This window comes from Rhinoraja longicauda, chromosome 22, assembly GCF_053455715.1.
Source record: "Rhinoraja longicauda isolate Sanriku21f chromosome 22, sRhiLon1.1, whole genome shotgun sequence".
Taxonomy (NCBI): Eukaryota; Metazoa; Chordata; class Chondrichthyes; order Rajiformes; family Arhynchobatidae; genus Rhinoraja; species Rhinoraja longicauda.
In genome coordinates, this window is record NC_135974.1 from 27,534,168 (window position 1) to 27,552,535 (window position 18,368).

At 40.1% G+C, this 18,368-nt stretch overlaps 1 protein-coding gene across 1 annotated transcript in view; it reads left to right on the forward strand.

Moving 5' to 3' along the window:
• dpm1 (dolichyl-phosphate mannosyltransferase subunit 1, catalytic) overlaps positions 1 to 18,368 on the forward strand; it is a 54,555-nt gene that overhangs the window by 20,469 nt on the left and 15,718 nt on the right. The window contains exons 2-5 of the mRNA XM_078418997.1: positions 7,604 to 7,703; positions 13,907 to 13,940; positions 16,748 to 16,824; positions 16,909 to 16,934. Coding sequence (XP_078275123.1) covers positions 7,604 to 7,703; positions 13,907 to 13,940; positions 16,748 to 16,824; positions 16,909 to 16,934 — 237 coding nt within the window. The remainder of the gene's footprint in view (positions 1 to 7,603; positions 7,704 to 13,906; positions 13,941 to 16,747; positions 16,825 to 16,908; positions 16,935 to 18,368) is intronic.

Here is an 18,368-nt window from a genome sequence, read left to right on the forward strand (position 1 = left end):
TCAGGGATCTCTGCAATGTAGAATGCCATTCTGCTGAACTAAATATGGCCAAGTTTACACCGTTAATAGTTCTGAATTACTTTTTGATATCCACTTTATTAAAAGTTGAAAAAGAACCCAAGTATAAAACTAAATTAGAAAATGCTAGGCTTTATCAAAAAGTAGAGAAACAGTCAACGTTTCAGGTCAAAGACCCTTTGTCAGAATAAATCAGAGTTCTGACGAAGATCTCATACCTGAAATGTTGACTCTATTTTGCTTCCCACAGATGTGGCCTGCTCTGCTAAGTGTTTCCAGCATTTAAAAAAAAAGAAACTTAATTTCTTAGTTTAGCATTTCGGGCAATAGACTGTTAATATTATAATAATGTATTGAATAAATATTTCATTTTACTTTTCAAATTCACTGAATTTGTCTTTGATAAAGTATTGGTTTATTTTCAACTACCCTGTCTGCAAGATGTACTTTGTTTTAACAAGTCATTTGGCTGCTTCCCAACAAGCATGTTTTAGCAAGAATCTGGTAGATCAGTCAATTGTAGGAGCACTATTTGTTATGTTGCTAACAAGTCCTAAAACCCTACCTTAGAAATGGGTATACCCCAATAAAAGGGAATTACCTGAGGAATTTGTAAAAGCAACTTTGTCTATGTTAAAGCAAATATATTAGCATTAACATAAACATTGTTTTCAGACAAAATCTATAAATTGCAGTTTTGCGGCCAGTGTTTGCTGGAATTTGAAGTATGGCACAAAGCCTTAAAACAATATACATCATGAAAATTGGCTGATGCATTTCCTTTATTGGCTGTATGTTCTTCTGCCAAACTCTGCACTCTTTTCATTAAAAGTGAGCTACACAAGAATGGGAATGTACAATTGCGGGCACACAAAAGACTGCAGGCAAAAACCAGTGTCAGAGCCACAAAGAGCATCAAACTATAAATCTGACTGCAATTAGTTAGTTTCCATCAGGAATATTTTTGTAATGCTACCTTTTTCTAAAAATAAAATACTGTTCTCTGGTCTAATAAAAGTTACTGATACGCATTATACTTTATTTAATATACAGGCTACCCCCAGTTAAAGAATTGATTATGTTCCAAAAAAATCCATCAATATGAAAAATTCCAAAGGCAGGATATACAGTGACCCCTAATCTTTCACCAGGGATACCACTTGCTGTGGATCGTAAGAAATGTAGTCAGAAGCTAGTCAATCATCTCCCAGTAAGGTTGTAGTAAATCAACATCAACTGTGCTTGTTTTGACAAGCTAAAACTTGAAAGCTAATGCTTACAAGTCCATCCGCTCAATGGTTATTATTGCCAGATGGATGTGTGCAGATGCTCAATAGAGTCCCTCCATTCTAAATATCATGTTAATTGCACAGACTGCTTCCTACTAAAGAGACTGGTTTTCATGCAGTAATGTTGGAAAGATGGACTTATTTAAAGACAAACTTGGAGAAATATATACCTCGCCCCTCATTACAGTAAATCAAATTTTTGCTCAATAGCATCTGTATATTACTAAAACTCTCATCTTATCCGTACACATCTATATATTTGTACGTACGTGCCCGAAATACAGCCAAAACGGTACACAACAATTTTAGGACCACCTTACTCACCATAGTCCTGCAGTTCAAATGGTTGTTATATTTTAAACGTTTTTCACTTTTTAAACTTTAATAAGTCACTTTTTAAACTTTAATAAATCCCTTTTCAATTTGCCCTGCCCATCAGCCTCGTTCGACGTCACAATGGGAACCCAATGGGTCCATGTGTTCGACGGCACAATGGGAACCCAATGGCTCCGCGCCTGCGCAGTTGGGGCCCGTTGATCTAATACTTACATAAGATGGCTGCCGGATCCGCGTGTGCGCAGTTGGGGGAGGGTTGCCGCTCGGAGGGGGGCGGGACCCGCCCGAGTGACGGGAGTGGCGGCCAATAAGGGGGGGGGGGGTGAGGAGAGCTCTCCTGCTGCTGGCCGCAGCGATGGTCGCCCGGGGCCGGTGTGAGGGGCTCTCTCCCTCTTTCCTCTCCCCCTTTCCTCTCCCCCTTGCCCACCCACGGCCCCAGGGGAGACTTCCCTGTCGGCAACGGGTCTACGGGTCGTCAGCTGGGGGAGGGGTTACCGGGTCCGCAGGAGAGGTTTGGATACAATGGGGATTGCCTGGCCCGCAGGAGAGGTTAGCACGGAGGGTTGCCGGGCCCACAGGAGATGTTTGGACCCAACGGGGTTGCCGGGCCCGCAGGAGATGTTTGGACCCAACGGGGGTTGCCAGGCCCGCAGGAGAAGTTTGCACGGAGGGTTGCTGGAGAGGTTTGGACCCAACGCGGGTTGCCGGGCCCGCAGGAGACGTTTGGGCCCAACAGGTCCACCCGCAGCTAGTCTAAATAAATCCCTTTGTAGCTATGAATGTTCACTGGCTGAAGGAGACCTGTACCATTCGGTATAACATCTTTGAAGTGTACATTTTGCACAAGGGAACTTGGATTGCCACCTTTCATTGTTGGACGCATTAACCAAAACTGAGTATGTGGAGCACGGTGTAACTGTTTGTGCAAATCACACGCAGAAGCCATTTAGTTTGTGTTCAGTGAGGTACAACTATGATTATTTCCTGTTAAATTCCTGCCCGCCCTTGAAACTGGACGGAGCATTTACAGCTATTATTCAAGTGTGCTTAATATTTCCCCATCATCACACACACTCAGTGACATTTTCAATGTGCAATGTTTATTTCCACTATTACTGGCATGAGGGACCTTCAATGAATATTCACAGCTGAACCAGGATATTATGTTACTTTGTTGTTTTAAAAAGGATACTCCTCTGAAACGGAGACATCTGATCCATGGCTTCAGCACTTGCTGTAGACTGCAAACAGCCACCAGAATCTTCAGAATGTACTACAAGTGGAACAAGTGCTTTTCCAGCAAAATAAAATTTGGGGAGCATCAGTAGTAACACTACCGGCACCAATCTATCACTGTAGGCATTGCTATGGTAATAGTTGGCCAGGTAGAGTGATTCAGGGATGTGAGGCAGGAGGTAAAAGGCACGTTTATTTCCGAAAAGGACACAAAATGCTGGAGAAAGTCAGCAGCCCTGGAGTTTGTGGATAGGTGATGTTTTGGGTCGAGACCCTTCAGATTGATTTCTGAAAATCTACTCCCCACAGCCTCTCTCCAATATCTCCATCTGTATCCATCCTCCTGCTTGTGCCGTGCCTCCCCCCCCCCCCCCCACTGTGTCTTACTGCTCTCCCCCTTCCCTTATCATTGAGTGGAAAGAGGCAGCCTCTGCTGATACCCTGTAATTACAAATAAGAGGCTTGTTGCACATGTAAGATGTGACGGAAACACCTTTGTAGTAATCTCGTAGCGAAGATGTAATGAGTGTCTATTATTGATCAAATCAAAGTGGTTGCAATAATCAGTATAACTATTTGTTAGTGAACGTACCTGGCAGATTATGAACGGCAACAGATGTAGATGGTGTTTGGGGCTTGATGGCCCCTCAGTTCATTGTTCTTGGTGGGTTTCACAACCTCACCCAGGCATTGATCTTTGTTGGGCTCCCTTCCTTGTCGATGGTGTCTTCCTCATTGTCTTTACATGAATGAAGGAGACGAGTAAACATTTCATTTCATTTTCATCACTGAGGAAGTTTATGCTGTGTAGTAGTTAAGGAGGGGCTAGAATATCAACATAGAGTTGAAAGTTGGAGTTTGGTATCGGGAGAGGAGGTGAGTGTGAGTGGAATAATAGGAGATTGGAAAGTTGAGGAAAATAGATTGAGAGTTGGTTATAAGAAAGCAAAGATTGTGAATGAACAGCTCTTTCTCAGGTTGGCAGGCTGTGATGAGTGGCGTACTGTGGGGCTTAGTGCTTGGGCTCCAGCTATTCACAACTTGTATTGATGATTTGGCTGAGGGGATCAAATATCATATTTCCAAAATCCCCAAGACCTGGAGAAATTAGAAATAAATTTCATGATCTGACAATGTACATCTCTGCCTCTCATAAGTTAATATACTTCTATCAGTTTACCTTGCAGCCTCCGAGGCTTTTGAGAAAACAATCCAAGTTTGTCCAACCTCTCCTCATTGTTTCTCTTGCTGCATCCTTCTAATTGAGCACCTGCTGTATTACTGCCACACACCCCCTTTGCATATAGGACCTTGCTCTTGGCCTTCATTCTTGCACCACCACCTGGGTATACAATTGGTTGGACCAGCGAGCTCTGTTCCTCTATACCATTTTGCCCATCATTGTGTGTTCTTAATGTGTGGCTCTCTGGCGAATGTGCTTCTGAAGGATTAGAGTGTCAAATTTCTGCAGTTGTGCCAATTAGGCGAGGTCCATTCAGGAAGTTCGTGGGTCCCGTTTCAGTGCGTGATCATGGATGATATTTCACTACATTTGCAAGAGGTGGGGGAAGGTGGGGGCAATTGCATTTCAGTACTAAAGACTATGGTGAATTAGAACAACAAATAAAGCTGTAATTTAATTTCTAGGCAACTTTGTCCAAGGAGAAATTGGAAAAATTGAAGGCAGTTAACCCAAGGCAGGAATGGCAACGTCTTCACAAGAAGACAGCTTGCAATCTGAGCCAGAAAACAAAGGACCTAAAATTGGAAGGAGAAATGCCATAGCAGAAACTTTTATTTTAAAATTGAATGATGTTTGAATTTCACTTGTGTGTAAGTTATTTGTTAGTTTCTTGATGATTGGTTGTGTTAATTAATAATGTGGTAGATAAATAAAATCTGAATTCAAAATCAAGTTCCAGCTATTGAGATGGGATTCTTTGAATATCATATTTATGCAATTGGCTACAATTTTATAGTTTTATATTTTTGCAGCTATTTACAATTCTTTTTTAAATTAAATATAGCCATTTGGCACTTTTTTCCCCAGTTTCTAAAGGATTCTACTCACTCATTCTCTTATTGTTTTAATTTTTTTGTCATCTGGAGGCATGATCTGATGTCTGCTTATACTTTGTACTTGGAAGAAGTCTAGGATTTAATTAATTGGAGCAGAGAGAGAAAACAAACAGAGGTAAAAATCAGACACAAAGTGCTGGAGTAACTCAGCGAGTCAGGCAGCATCCCTGGAGAACCTGGATATGTGATGTTTCGGGTTGGGATTCTTCTTCAGAAGAAGGGTCCCAGCCTGATATGATCTGCTGAGTTACTCCAGCACTTTGTGTCTTTTTATTGTAAAACTCCAGTTCTTTGTTTCTAGAGGTAAAAAAATCATTCTACAGTGCTGCCAGAGATATGATTGGGAGTTTGGGAGCCAGAGCACATGGGAAACCCGAAGCAATTTTCTAGAATTGCACTATTGGTAGAATGCAAGGGAATCTTGTACATTACTTTGAACTACTGTATTTTATGTTATAATTAAAACATTTGTAAATAATACAGGATTTAACATGCTAGAATATTGAAAGCAGATGCTCAATATGGGAATTTGATTTAAGTATCACTGAATAGTGTTTGGATTTTAACGATGGTTCTAACTAAAATAGTCAGCAGAATTTAAAAGTTAAGGAGGTCGAAAGGAAGTGAAGCTACGTTAGTAAAGATGGTGGGCTAGAAGTTCATTGCGTAATGCAGAAGTTAATCTAAAATTGGTTGCATGATGCAATTGGATTATTTATGTGCTGTTCACACATATTTGGAATTTTGTATCATTTATGACAAGCATGGAAATGAAGGTTACTTCAGAGGTGAGCAGTGCACATCTTGTAATTATTCTTACAAAATTTATTTTTTGCATTTGTGGACTGCAAATGGCATGTTGAAGTAGGAAGTCTAGTTTAAGAATAAGTGGTTACTCTTTCAATACAGAGACAAGGAGGAATTTGTTTGGAAAGTCATGAAAGTGTGAAATTCTCAATCATAGAACTAAATCTTTGAAGGCGTTCAGAGCCAAGAAAGATTTTTAGGTTGATTGAATGAATTGACTGAAAGACACAGCACGGAAACATGCCCTTCTGCCCACCGAGTCCAAGCTGACTATCGCTTATCTATTCACACTAGTTCTATGTTATCCCACTTTCTCATCCACCCCCAAAACACTAAGGGCAATTTACAGTGGCCAATTAACATATAAACCTGTTTATTCACAAAATGCTGGAGTAACTCAGCAGGATATAAACCTGTATGTCTTTGGTATGTGGGAAGGAAGTTGGAGCATCCAGAGGAATTTCCATACAGACAACACCCAAGATCAGGATCGAACCCAGCATTCTTTGTTTTTGTTTCAGATTTCTAGCACTAATGTTATTTTGCTTCCAGAATTAGAGTATGTTAGGCAGTATTCATCTGTGATGCTCAGAAAGATGGGGACCTAGAGACAAAACGCAGAGTTAGACATTAGAGAATCTTCCTTCAGAGCCCACCTTGCATGGAGGGTCAGAACATGAGATTATTTTGCTCTTCCTGCAATCCTTTAAAAAGGGAGATCAAATGTTTAGATATTACAGACTTTTTAGATCAGGATGTCTAATTTTTTAATAAATAATTTTATAACGATATATATTATACGGGTACAAATCTGCATCTGCAGTTATTTTCTTACACTATATTATACGGGTTCTGTTTTACTGACGTCACAATTCAAATATGTCTACATTGGAAAATACGCAAAAATTACTTGATATCGTAACTATACCTCCACAGAATGGCATCAAAAGGACAAAAGATACAAGAAAGAAGAGTTGCTGAAAGTGTGGAGTGGAAACTAGTTGTACTATTCATTGCAACAAGCATATGTCGGTCCTGATTTTAATAATATTACACAACTCATTCATATGTTACGGTATCCATAAGTTGAAAGTTTGTAACCTGGGGGTGGCGTGTAAATTTAAAAAAAATGCATTTTATTACAATTTCACTTTTAAAAAGAAGAAATTTATTTATATTTTTATAGAACTTTAATTTTAAATTTGAAACATTTTAATGGTGGCAATGCTAACTTGCCATAGGTTTAGAAGTAGTGAGTGGTGAGGCAAGCCATGAATCCACCAGTCGTTGAAAAAAACTCAAAGCAAATTTTATTTTAATCAGGTGATGTGGTGGATTAGGAGGTCTGGCTTTCTTAAATGTGATCTAATCTATCTTTGGTATAATACCAGAACACAATGTGCTGCAGTAACTCAGCGGGTCAGGCAGCATCTCTGGAGGTCATGGATCGGCAACATTTTGGGTCGGGACCCTTCTTCGGAGTAGCTGTCTGAAGAAGGGTCCTGACCCGAAAAGCAAGATTCCAGCATCTGTAGTGCAGTTGCTTGTGTCTTCTTTGGTACAATATTTCTGCTTTACTTGGTTCAGTTACATTTTATTTACTTCTTTATAAAAAGTGATCTTTTATTGGAATTTTCTGCTGGTAACCTGCTGCAGTTGTTGCAGTCTGGCTGAAAAGGTTGCAATGGTTTCCCTATTCATACTTTTTTTTAAATTGGAATTGTAACTTGATAAGCATTGATTGAAAAGATTTTCTTTCTCTGGCTGAATGGTAGATTGTATTTATTTGCCATAAAGGTAATGCACAGAATAGTGATTTTTTGTGTGTTTTTTTGCAGTGGATTTGACTATGAAATTATAGTAATTGATGATGGAAGTCCTGATGGAACACTTGAGGTTGCTAAGCAGTTGGAACAGATATATGGATCTGATAAAATTGTGAGTATTTGGACAGGAGTGAACAATCCTTACATTTCTGGGACCTTTTGAATTCAAAGTAAATTTAAACTGGGATTTAAAAAAAAGAGATTTGCCTGATCGTTCACTAAAGTTTGTAAGAAATTGTGGCCAAAGTCGCAAGAACAGAACACCCTATGATTTGGCATTGACAGGCAGCATCACATAGATAGATGATAAGGATATCTCTTTTTGGAAATAGAAATGTTATATTGTGACCGTAATGCCATAAGAATCTAAGGAATGCACTTAGCCACTCGAGGCCATCAATCCACTGTAGTTCCATCTGGTGTATTTATGGTGCTGTAGTTAGTCCCTCTCTGCAATTGCCTCTGATTCAATCCCAAAGCACAGCTCTTTTCACAAGTCTGCTCTGGATTTGGGCAATAATTTTATAACCAAAATGTGAAGAATGCTCTTTTAAAATAATTTTTTGTTTCATTATTCACTGGACAAAATCATAGCCTCTTCCTTTTGGTAATTTGATTTGTGCGTTCTTAAATAATTTCTTAAATTCTCTTATTGAATCTGGAATTATCTTAAATAATCTGTTTTTCTTTATTGTGCTGATGACACCCTAATGTAAAATTGCTCTTGAAGGTGACCCATTCTTATTTTATATCACTACAAAAGGAGGAGCCAGCGCTGCCGTCGCAGCTGCGGCTTGCCTGCAGTCCGTCTGTCTTTTGTGTTTTTTGTTGTTTTTGTATGAATTGTAGTTTTAATATGGTGTAGTGTTTGTATGTTATGTGGGGGGGAGGGGGTGGGAGGGAACGGGAACTGTAGAAAATCTCTCCTGAACGGAGACACGAACTTGTTTGTGTGTCGTGTCTCCGTTCCCGTTGCGGCCTACCACCGGCCATGCACCTGGGACCACCTGGGGCTCTGGTTCGCAGAGCCCGCGGCCCGGACTCACCACCTGCGGCGCTGGCTGCCTGCGGATGCTGCGGGAGCGGCTGCGACTCGTGTCCGGAGGCTCCGGCGCGGGCCGCGTGGACGTCGGAAGCCCGCAGGCCCCTGGATGGGGGCCGACATCGGGAGCTCCGGCAGCGGCAGAGGCAGCGTGTTCGCCCGCCCCGAATCGCGGGACTTGGGTAGGCCCGCCGCGGACCTTTCACCGTCCGGAGCGGCCTGGAATAGGCCGCGGACCTTTCACCGTCCGACGTGGCAAGTTCAACAGCCTGACCTCAGGAGAAGACGGCAGGGAAGAGAAAAGACATTTTGGCCTTCCATCACAGTGAGAAGGGACTGGAGGAGACTCACTGTGATGGATGTTTCTTTTGTTTGGTGTTAGTGTATGATTGTATGTGTTATTGCATTTTTATTGATTATTCTTATTGGTCTTAGTGTTTCAACTGCGGGTAATGTTTCATTTCACTACACATTTATGTGTATGTGACAAATAAACGACTATTGACGATCAGAAGGCCATTGCTTTATTGTTTCAAATTTATTAGGTCTCTGAGACCATGCATTTTGGTTGTGAGCTAACTTTTCAGAGGTTATTCAGTGTTTCCAGTTGCCTGCCATCTTAATTCTCCACTGACTTATTTGCCAATGGCTTCCTGCACTGCTATAACAGTGTATGCTTTAGGAGCAGCACTTCATCTTCCGTCTGGGCATCTTGCGGCCTTCCAGACTCATTATTGAATTCTGCAACTTCAGGTAATTGTCTCTCTGATTCAGAACTTGCCATTTCTGCTGTAAGTTTCCATCTGTGACATTAGTTCAGTTTTTCTGAGTTGCAAAAGCTGTTTCTTTCACCCACAAAGACTTGAGAAGATGAAAAGTAAAATTTGCAGGCCTTGGGGAAGGAGGGTGCAGATAATATAGCACACCGAGTGTAACAGAAAGCAATGGATCGAGGGAGCAGGGGACTAAAAATAACACTCGCAATGAAGAGGATGTGTGTGTCTGACTTGGATCAGGTGGAGAAAGCTGCATCTGGAACTGTCTTTTCCATATGTTCATAAGACATAGGAGCAGTATCACGCCATTCGGCCCATCTAATCTACTCCATCATTCGATCATGGCTGATTTATTTTTCCCTCATAACCTCATTCTCCTAACTTCTCCCTGTGACCTTTGACACCCTTGCTAATCAAGAACCTATCAATCTCCGCTTTAAAAATACCAAATGACTTGGACTCCATAGTTACCTGTAGCAATGAATTCCACTGATTCACCACCCTCTGAATGGTGTGATTTGAATACAGGATTTCATCTTGTGGGAACTTTTGGCAGCTGTTTTGTAAAGAAAACACCCACATCTTCCATTATTACATTAATGGGAGGGCTACATTGATTTTATTTCTTTAGCTGCTTCTACCATTGTCAGCCCTTGGTAGCAATTAGCCTAATTCTGATGGTTTGCTTTACAGGTGGAGCCTGTGTCTTTCCGTTATTGGCATCTCGACTGAGTAGAAAAAATAATATTTTCTGCCATTACTTTAATCCCTTCCGAGCATTTTAAATCTTATGATATAAACCTAAGTAATGACTGGCATTTGATTTTGTATTGAAGAACTGTACACATGTTCTGAATAGCATCTTCTCAAGAAATCCCCAATTTAAAAGTAATTTTGACACTAATTTTAGAGAGAGAAGAAATGTTCCTTTGCCACTACTTTATCCATCTTGGTGGGTTTGGAAATTGGAATGTAATGCCGAAATCTCCTGTTTAAATTAAATTATTGGAACTTTCAAGATTCATTTTTTTAATCTTCTTTTTCCCATAAAGACAAAATCTAAAAAGCATTTGTATTTTCATAATAGATATTGGTTTTTACCCCAGCATAACTGATTATAATAATAGTTAATTGATTTCATAAGAAGACATAACAAGAGGACCTTTACTGCCAAAAAGGAGCCAAATACTGTATACATGGTAGAATTAGGACTACGTGAAATAAGTCGTGTAGGAAAATAACTGCAGATGCTGGTACAAATCGAAGGTATTTATTCACAAAATGCTGGAGTAACTCAGCGGGTCAGGCAGCATCTCAGGAGAGAAGGAATGGATGACGTTTCGGGTCGACACCCTTCTTCAGACTGATGTCGGGGGCGGGACAAAGGAAGGATATAGGTGGAGACAGGAAGATAGAGGGAGAACTGGGAAGGGGGAGGGGAAGAGAGGGACAGAGGAACTATCTAAAGTTGGAGAAGTCAATGTTCATACCGCTGGGCTGCAAGCTGCCCAAGCGAAATATGAAGTGCTGTTCCTCCAATTTCCGGTGGGCCTCTCTATGGCACTGGAGGAGGCCCATGACAGAAAGGTCGGAGTGAGAGGGGGAGTTGAAGTGCTCAGCCACCGGGAGATCAGGTTGGTTAAGGCGGACTGAGCGAAGGTGATGAGCGAAACGATCGCCGAGCCTGCGTTTGGTTTCACCGATGTAAAGAAGTTGACATCTAGAGCAGCGGATACAATAGATGAGGTTGGAGGAGGTGCAGGTGAACCTCTGTCTCACCTGGAAAGACTGTTTGGGTCCTTGGATGGAGTTGAGGGGGGAGGTAAAGGGACAGGTGTTGCATCTCCAGCGGTTGCAGGGGAAAGTGCCCGGGGATGGGGTGGTTTGGGTAGGAAGGGACGAGTGGACCAGGGAGTTACGGAGGGAACGGTCTCTGCGGAACGCAGAAAGGGGAGGGGATGGGAAGATGTGGCCAGTAGTGGGGTCCCGTTGGAGGTGACGGAAATGTTGGAGGATGATTTGTTGGATACGCTGGCTGGTGGGGTGGAAGGTGAGAATGAGGGGGATTCTGTCCTTGTTATGAATGAGGGAGGGGGAGCAAGAGCGGAGCTGCGGGATATAGGAGAGGCCCTAGTGAGAGCCTCATCTATAATGGAAGAGGGAAAGCCCCCGTTTCCTGAAGAATGAGGACATCTCTGATGCCCTAGTGTGAAACACCTCATCCCGGGCGCAGATGCGGTGTAGACGGAGGAATTGGGAGTAGGGGATAGACTTTTTGCAGGAGACGGGGTGGGAAGAAGTGTATTCCAGATAGCTGTGCGAGTCAGTGGATTTATAGTAGATGTCAATCACTAGTCTGTCTCCTGTGATGGAGATGGTGAGGTCGAGAAACGGTAGGGAGATGTCGGAGACGTGAAATAAGTCCATCTGTAATCCATGCTTCCAATTAATGTTCTCCTTAGAAAACACTCACATACAAACGAGATGCATCTGTGCTTTTTGGAATGATTCCTGTAATACCAAAAAAATAAATTAAACATCTCTTAAGTAAATTTGGTATCCAATTGTATCTGAACAAACATAAGTAAATAAGAGTAGCACATGTAACCTTTTACTGTTGTCTGCACTTCAATTCAATATTTTAGATTATATTTGCAGTTGTCCAAGTAAAATAAATCTCTTGAAACATATTGACATTAAACAGCTTTTCTGAATTTAATCCCCTTGCTTCCTCACAATAAAAGGGGCATATTGTATATAGATAAAGGTGCTTGTTTAATTTACTATTGTACTACACCGACGTACAATTAAAATTTCCCAGCACAGTTATGAATGTTTTCTTTCAACCTCTGTACTGAGTGGTTTCTTTCCCCCAATGCTTTCAGCCTGTCTGAATTCACTTTGTGGCAGCTATTCTAAGATACTACCCTCCTATCCTGTTTCTCCTCAAAACTGAAAGGCTTCATCACAAGCAACATCCTGGTGAATTTCCTTTGCATTCTTTCCAGTGCGATCACATCCTTCCTATTGTATGACGAGTCAGTACATTTTACGGAATGCTAAATGTGGCCAAACTAATGTTTTATAAACATATTATAACTTCTCTGCTCTTATATTCTATGTTCCGGCTAACGCTGGTAGGTATCCCGGTAAATATGCTGAATCTAAATCTAAAAAAATCTAAAAATCTTCAGGAATTCTTGGACAAATACACCAAGGTCCCTCTGTTCTTCGATACTCTCTCGGGCTCTACCTTTCATCGTGTGTGACTTTGATATCCGTCACAGCCCTCATTGTTTTTCCACTGATTCCATCCATCTACCTGCCTTAAGTGAAAGTTTGCACGTTGATGTTATGCTGTCATGCCCAAGACGAACCTTGTCATCGCCATATCAACATTTGTAACATCTCTTGATTCTAACTCTGTGTCAGCTCAACTGTCACTGAAATCTAATTAATATCGGACTTGACTTTTCCAGTGAACTTTTGGCTGACCTTCCTTTTGCTAAACCAAACCTCTACTGTTTCTACCTACTGTATTTGCTATAGTAATGCCAGCTAAATGCTATTTAGTTGGCATCCAACTAAGTAACACATATTACCAGCATCTGCAGTTATTTTCTTATAACCAGCATCTGCAGTTATTTTCTTATTACCAGCATCTGCAGTTATTTTCTTATACTAACTGTTAAAATTTGCATCCTTTTATTCAAAACCCTACATTTTCTCATCTTTATTGTTATAATTTCTTCCAATCCAATAAGTCACTGAGGTAGACACAAAATGCCATTTTTATTTTTTATCACTTTGGGTCTACCTTCGATTTAAACCAGCATCTGCAGTTCTTTCCTACACAGTTCTTTCCAATTCTGACCTTTTCATGCCATCACTATGTAAATGTTCTGTTTTTTAATCGGAGACTTAAAGTTGTATTTTAACTTTATGAAACAAAATCTTGTAGTAATACTAAATACCGAGATATTAGGTAAAGAATGGAAGCTGAAATTTTCTTTCCAAAGATTTGTTATGAACTCTTTGCAGATAACCACAGTAAAAAGATTAACATGAAAGCGTCTTCTCATAGTGTGCAGAGAGATTAATTTCATACAACAGTGATGTATAATGTAAGAATATTTATTAATCCACTTGTGATATGTATGGATATCATTTGGTTTTCTAGGTACAATCTTAAAGTAAAGATTTGACCACTGTTGAAGTGTTGACTTATTGCTAACTTTGATCCTAAATCTTTTCAGTGAATTCTATTGCAAAAAATTCCACCTTTTTCTCTGAGCGACAACTGACACATTCAAAGTAATGCCACCAAAGATCTGTCAGTAATGGCAATGGTAATCTTTGGGAAAAGCACAACGTTGCCTTCAGCTTCCCAGTATATTCAGCACAATGAGCTCTTTGGAAACTGTCTTACTGTAAAATATGCCTCACAATTAGAATTTTGGAAGATGTTGCTAAAATTATTCTTTATTGTTTTCACAGTTACTCCGACCAAGAGCAAAGAAGCTGGGATTAGGTAAGAGCTATGAATGCATGCAAGCTATTTTAAGTAGCAATTTTTGTATTTTAAGTTTTGTGAATGATCTATGTTGAAAACATTTATTGAAAATGAAACTTTTTGTTCACTATTTTGGCACTCTAAATATCCCGACCATTTCTAATACTCAGAATCCGTCTGCACTCTGCTACAGAAGAAATCTCTTTAGGCAGAACCTCTTGTTATTTTCATGTCAGGCTGTGTGGTGTAACTTTTGGATTTTCGAACTAACTGTCCAAAGACTTGAGACAAATAATCTGGAGAACTGATGCTTTATTTATTTTTTGGAAGTGAAGCTTTTTTATTGATGCCCTCTGGAGTCTTGCATGTGAATCTTAACTGTCCTCTGGAGTAGTCTAGCAACATAATCAAGTCAAGGCAAGTCAAGTCAATTTTATTTGTATAGCACATTTAAAAACAACCCACGTTGACCAAAGTGCTGTACATCTGTTTAGGTACTAAGGAAAAAATGAAACATACAGTAGCACACAAACATAACAGCACATACAAAACAGTTCACAGCGCCTCCTCAATGGGCCTCAAACGCTAGGGAGTAGAAATAGGTTTTGAGCCTGGACTTAAAGGAGTCGATGGAGGGGGCAGTTCTGATGGGGAGAGGGATGCTGTTCCACAGTCTAGGAGCTGCAACCGCAAAAGCGCGGTCACCCCTGAGCTTAAGCCTAGACCGCGGGATAGTGAGTAGCCCCAAGTCGGCCGACCTGAGGGACCTGGAGTTAGAGAGGTGGTTAGAAGATTTTTGATGTAGGGGGGGGGGAATGTCCATTTAGGGCTTTATATGTGAATAGGAGGAGCTTGAAGTTGATTCTGTACCGTACAGGGAGCCAGTGGAGAGAGGCCAGAATCGGCGTGATGTGGTCCCTTTTACGGGTATCCGTCAGGAGTCTTGCTGCGGCGTTTTGGACCAGTTGCAGGCGGGACAGGGATGATTGGCTGATCCCAGTGTATAGGGAGTTGCAGTAGTCTAGGCGGGAGGAAATGAAAGCGTGAATGATTTTTTCAGTGTCGTCGAATTGGAGGAAAGGTTTGATTTTAGCTATGGTACGAAGTTGGAAGAAGCTGGCTTTTACCACAGCGTTGACTTGCTTGTCAAACTTTAATGCAGAGTCAAATATCACGCCGAGGTTTTTGACATGCGGTTTGACTAGGCAGGATAGGCTTCCAAGACTGCCTGTTATCGATTTGATGGAGTCGGGGGGGCCGAATAGGATGACCTCAGACTTGCTCTCGTTTAATCAAGAACGAATAAAAAGTGATGCTATTCAGAGTCGCACCTTGTAAGTTTTTATGTGATTCTGAATAGCTACATAACCTCTCCAAAGTAATAATATTATATTATATCATTTGTCTTTCCTAAATACTGTGTAGAATACATTTGCCTGGAACTCTAGTACATTCTAATGCATCTACAACAGGGATACAGTATTGAGTGTCAAACATCATTTAAGAAATCTTGTGTGGAAAACTTATCTGCGCAGAATAAAGGACTTGGGCAGAACTGACTGATCATTGCACATTTTTGGTACTGAAAATATGTTGCCCAATGCTCTTTCCTGAGGTTGTGAAACTGAGCTAGCGGTTGGGCAACCCCAAGCATTAATTGTGGTGTGTTTGTGGAGGGGGGGGGGAAGACATTGGAGCTGGCCACTTGGTTGGGGCAGAGGGGAGGGTGGAAGGACTGACATTATGTTTTATGTGGGGGAGGCAAATGGGAGAAGATTGGGATTTGTAGGAAGAGGTATGTCATGGGGAGAAGGAGATGCTGGTGGTAATGATTGGGATGTACCAGCCGAACCAAAAGGAATAGGCCATCAATGGCATTGCCAACAGTAAGATCATGATGGAAGTAATTTGAACGCATGTCAACAAGATGAGCTTAGAAGACAGAAATCGGAGCTTTCATTGTGGTGGTCAAGATGCTGCGAATGAATTCATCATCTGTTTAACATGCTTTTTCCATTAGAATCTGTAGTTCAGCAGACCAAACCTGATAGAGAGGACAAAACACAAACTATTGCAACAGTGGCGCAGTTGATAGAGCTGCTGCCTCACAGCGACAGAGACCTGGGTTCTATCCCAAACTTGGGCGCTGTCAGTGTGGAGTTTGCGCGTTCTCCCTATGACCGTGTGGGTTTCCTCTGGATGCTCTGGTTTCCTGCCACATCCCAAAAACGTGTAGGTCTGTAGGTTAATTGTCCTCTGTAAATAGTCCCCAGAGTGTAGGGAATGGATGGGAAAGTGGGATAACGTGGATCTGGTGTGAACGGGTGTTCAATGGTCGGCGAGGACTAGGTGGGCCAAAGGGTCTGTTTCCATGCTGCATCTCTAAACAACCCATCTTGCTTGTTGAGTAATTGCTTACTATTATTATAATAATATGCATTCAGTGAGTCATTGCATGATTCATCTTCAAAAACTTCATAAAGTGATTTTAAGAAAAACTATAGTTTACAGTGTGGCTCTACAGTTCAATGGGAGAACAAAGGTATTTTGAGAGCTGACATCAAAATGATGATCCGAGAAATATTGGTTTGATGTTTCCCTAACAAAATACTTAAATTGTAAAATGTTCTCTTATATTTCTCTAATTACATCAAAATAAATTTCAAAATATATTTTGTTTTTGTGATCGATCCTGTAAAACTCGTTGAAAATCTACTTTTTGCAATAAATTGTTATTTTGAGTACTTTACTTATAAAGATGCCAATGAAAGTCAACAAATAATTTTTGCTGAATATAATATCTGTGTGATTGGTTTTTATTCTAGGAACAGCATATATTCATGGAATGCAACATGCCACTGGTAACTTTGTTGTAATAATGGATGCAGATCTTTCACATCATGTACGTTTATTTTCAATTTTTTATATTTATATTTTTATATATATGATGCACTTATCTAACCAATCTTTTTATCTTTAATTTCAGCCAAAGTTTATCCTTGAGTTCATAAAGTAAGTATTTTTTTGTTGTTTATGTGTGTGTGTATATATATACCTGTGTGTGTGTGTGTGTGTATATGTATATATGTGTGTGTATATATATATGTATATATATGTATGTGTGTGTGTGAGTGTGTATATATATATACACACATACACACAAACACATTTGTGTATATGTATATATACACACGCACGCTGAACTTTATTTTCCCTCGTTTATTATATTGTTCACAGCGTACTACATTTACATATTCTGTTGTGCTGCTGCAAATAAGAATTTCATTGTTCTACCTGGGACATATGACAGTAAACCAACCTTGACTCTTGACTATTTTCCTTATGTTTCCAAATATTACTTATCCTTATTGCCTGTTGCATAACTGATACATCCTCAGAAATTGGTCATTGGGCAAAGCAAAACAGACAACAACAAAAAATCATTATGGCATCAGTCTTTTCCTTATTATATCAGTGTGATTTTTGTGTCTATGATTTTAATTGTACTATTTTTATGACTGTTGAAACAATTATAAAAAGAGACAGGACATAAAGTAAAGCTAGGCACGGCATAAATATTTGCCCTGATTAATTCAAATGGCGTCCCATGTGCGCATTCAGCACAAACTTTCATTGTATAACATTCCTCGACCCAAGCAAAAGTGGTTGCATTGCAATTGTGTCCTGTCAGATCATTTTTGTATAGTAACACAATATTCTGCATCATTATAATAATATTCCAATTAAGAGTTCATAATTATGAGCCTACTCTTATTTATATGCTCTCTAAAATAAATTTGGTATTGTCTAAAATCTAAAACTACTCAAATTATGAATGTGTGAATAAAAATTTATACTTCATTTTTCTTGGTAAATTGTTCCTATTAATTTTAAAGCCATGCAATTCATGTTTTATTTTTGTTCTTTAATTGTAAAGTAACTCTCCAAAGCCTTCCTTCAAGAACAGAAATAATGTCATTTCCTATGCCTCTTCACAACAGCTGACTACTTTTTTTCCCCCATAATTAGGAATGCTTTTCTAGATAGCTGTAGATGCATCTATTTTAGTTTTCTGAACAACATGGGGAGCCTCCTACCCTTGAAAGTATAATTGGGAGCCTTATTTATGTCTAGCCATATCACATGGATTCATCAGGGTTACACCAACCTGCCACTATGAGGCAAGCAGAATTAATGGCAGTTGATAGCAAGTGTTGTTTGTTGTTCTCTTCATGTACCAGTACAAATAGCAATAGAGTCATACAGTGCCTTTCATAATGTTTGGGACAAAGACCCATCATTTATTTATTTCCCTCTGTACTCCACAATTTGAGATTTGTAATAGAAAAAATCACATGTGGTTAAAGTGCACATTGTCAGATTTTATTAAAGGGTATTTTTAAACATTTTGGTTTCACCTTTTAGAAATTACAGCTGTGTGTATAC